The sequence below is a fragment of the Poecilia latipinna genome, unplaced genomic scaffold (assembly GCF_001443285.1).
Source record: "Poecilia latipinna isolate Pla-1442-1.1 unplaced genomic scaffold, P_latipinna-1.0 Scaffold3467, whole genome shotgun sequence".
NCBI classification, from domain to species: domain Eukaryota; kingdom Metazoa; phylum Chordata; class Actinopteri; order Cyprinodontiformes; family Poeciliidae; genus Poecilia; species Poecilia latipinna.
In genome coordinates, this window is record NW_015116083.1 from 14,655 (window position 1) to 17,712 (window position 3,058).

A 3,058-nucleotide genomic window follows, 5' to 3' on the forward strand; every position below is an offset into this window, starting at 1 on the left:
TTAATAAAAAATTAAATGAATGAAACAAAATGGTAAGGTGTTAATTTTGGCCTAAATAGGTAGGAAATCACATAAACACAGAAATTGCAAGGCAAATTTTCTTCTTAAGTTCTCAGGAGGATATGCATTTTTCCAGTTTTTAAGGATTTAATTGACCCATTACGTTTACTATAAAATAAACACAGAAAGAATACTTTCCAGAAAACACATACTGTAGTTTTAGTTCAATGTGTGCTGAAATGGAAACCTGTTACCATTTAAACCTCTGAATCCAAGCACTGAACTCCCACTGCTCTTGAAGTGATGCTTCCATAATGCAGTTTATTTTTGTTTTCAGGCCAGAAAACCAAAACTTTCCCTTTCGGTGCTGGCAGAGTCAGAGAATAGTTTTGTTTCCTGGTTTCCTCAATGAAACAGAGAGAGAAGTCCGAGTTGGAGAACAAAGCAGAGAGGCCACATCCCTAAAACAGAGGTGGCACCACTCTGCTCTCTTTCTCCTTTTCCTCCTTTTCCTCTCCACTCACAGCCTTCACCCTTGGTCCCGTTGTAGCACTGGCACTTGAAGTGCTGACGGAAGGCCTTCAGCTCTGCTTGGCCTGGGGATCCCCTGACCTTCAGCTTTCCGCTCTGACTTATGATCTTGTGAGTGGTGGGGCTGAGGTGCAGAAACACGGCGCTGTCCGGTGCTCGGCGAAGACAGCGACCGTTAAATTTGCACAATTTCTGGCTGCACTCCTTTGCTGCTGTGGTCACATTGAGGAGGTACCGTCCCATTGGTCCCCGAAAATAGTTATTCAAGTCAGAACAGCCGCTCTGCAGCACGGAGGATAGATATTAACTTAAAAATACATAACAGCAGCATATGCAACATGAGAGAACTAGGAAAAGTAATTCTCTTACACTAGATGCATAGGAGGAGCCCCCCCAGAAGATCACTCCTGCAGCTCCCAATGCAACGCTCTCGCCAATGGTGGAGACCAAATCTTTCTGCAAAGGATGTATATGAATACTTTAGTTGTATAAGATGTATTATAGAGAATCTGAGCTCTAGTTACATATAGAGCAATGGGTTATATAAGCAACTACAGCCCACAGTTAAATATATGCTGTACAAGCAATAATAGCTATTTTAAGGCCAAAAACATGAAAATTACATGAGTCATTATGTTTTATATCAATGAGTTGGAAAAAAGACTAATCTGGTGAAGGGTTACCTTGAATTCCCACCAAATTAACATAATTACATATAAAATGTCTGAACAACAGGAGCGGATTGGAACAGAAGCCAAATTATTTGAAGCGCACACACCTGGCCAGTAAACTTCATTCAGCAGGTGTAAATTAACTATTTAACTCTTCAATGGGATCTGAGCTAAACTATGTGTTTTTTATTTTTAATTGACAGACTGCTGGACTTCACCAGGTGACAGTTACTTCTTTACCATTTCATATTTTTTCACATTCTCCCTCATAACATCAATTTATATCCCCACGGGGCGTTTTGTTGAATTAGCAAGGAAGTAAATGGACTCAGAGCTGAACTCTGTAGATACCAGGGAGGTTTTATATTTTGGTACTTTCAGCCTCAGTTTGTCATGTAGCATGGTGTATTTAAATGAGCAGGCAAACTTTTAGAAATCTCATTTTAGGTAAGAAATACACACCAAATTTAGCTTTTTTATAGTAAAGCCCAACCTTAACGAGCTAACTGCAAATATAAAATGTTATGGGAAACTTTAAACATCAACTCCAAACTATTTGTCTTTTTTAAATAAAAAATATTTCAGTGATTTCCCTGGTTCAAATTATAAATAATTACTCATGATAGAAAAGTTTAAATGAAGTATTTTTGAACTTTGGTAATTATAGGAAACAACAAAAATCTGTATCTGGTAGGTCATAGTTTTACAAAAAGTGTAACTCTCCTCCTGGAGCTGCTGCCTAGTGGCTGGTGCAGAGCGCGGCAGGTGTATTTATATGGGTGGAGCAGAGACATGTAGAGGGAACATATCGGGCTGCTTTAGCTGATGCTTAGATTAGGTTTACGGACGAACAGGAAAATAAATTTCCTACCATCCCGGTCACAACAGATGGTTTGCGTGAGTTTCTCTGTGTGTGACGAAGGTGCCACACAGAGAAATTGACACAAAAGCTATAAATGGATGGGAAAAGTGAGAGTTAATCTATAAAACTGACTGAATATCAAAATATAGACTAAAAGATGGAGTACAGACAATTTCTATGTTTCTTTATGTTCCTGCTATTTATCATTACATTGAAAATAATAAATTTTTGTTTAATTGTTATCCCGGTTAACTTAAAAAGTGAGGTGCTACTGTTACAGGCTAATTTTCAAGGCTACACAAAAGTAAATGTTAAGGCTCCACACATATGAAAAAGTGGGATGATGTGAATGTCCGATATTCACATAATCCCACTGTTGCTAGTCCAACAGTATTTACCAATAATTTTTTCTAATTTTTTTATCAGATTGCTTGATTAATCATAAGAATAATTGAAAGATTACTTGATTACTAAAATAACAGTTTACAACAGCACTATTTCCTCCAATCAACCAACCTCAGTTAAAAGGGTCATCACATCTCTGAAAGTGGGTTGACTATAAACAAAAACAGGACGTGCCAATCCATCCCCAACAGATGCAAGGCGCATTGCCTCCTTCACCCTGTTCAGGACAAACAGCCGTGCCTGATCAGTGGAGCGCAGGTCAGGATCCAGGTATATTGAGGGGAAAAGGGCGGTGCTTTCATTCCACAGCCAGTTCAGTTCATCATTGCGCTCATACTCAACATCAGGACAGCGTCCTGTGAAGCTATCCATTTTCCCTTTGTAGTTATGGTTGTAACAATCAGGAAATAGGTAGAAGCCCCACAGCTGATTCGGTCTCAAATTTTTACCCTGTTTCAGGGTCTCCTGCATGAATTGACGAGCTGAAAGTTCAAATTCTTCTTTTGCAGCAGTCGCCACTTGCCCTTGAGTCAATGTAGAGTTCTTTTTGGCCAACAGCTCACGTGATTTCCTTCTATAGATATCTTTG

The 3,058-nt window shown here is 39.1% G+C and overlaps 1 protein-coding gene across 1 annotated transcript in view; it reads right to left on the bottom strand.

Moving 5' to 3' along the window:
• Positions 1-301: 301 nt before the first annotated feature.
• The window catches only part of LOC106941030 (hyaluronidase-1-like), a 21,380-nt gene continuing 18,623 nt past the window's right edge, over positions 302-3,058 (bottom strand). Inside the window, exons 3-4 of the mRNA XM_015023951.1 lie at positions 901-987; positions 302-813 (exon numbers count right to left, since the gene is read on the bottom strand). Of these exons, the coding sequence (XP_014879437.1) occupies positions 406-813; positions 901-987 (495 nt within the window). The 3' untranslated portion in view covers positions 302-405. The remainder of the gene's footprint in view (positions 814-900; positions 988-3,058) is intronic.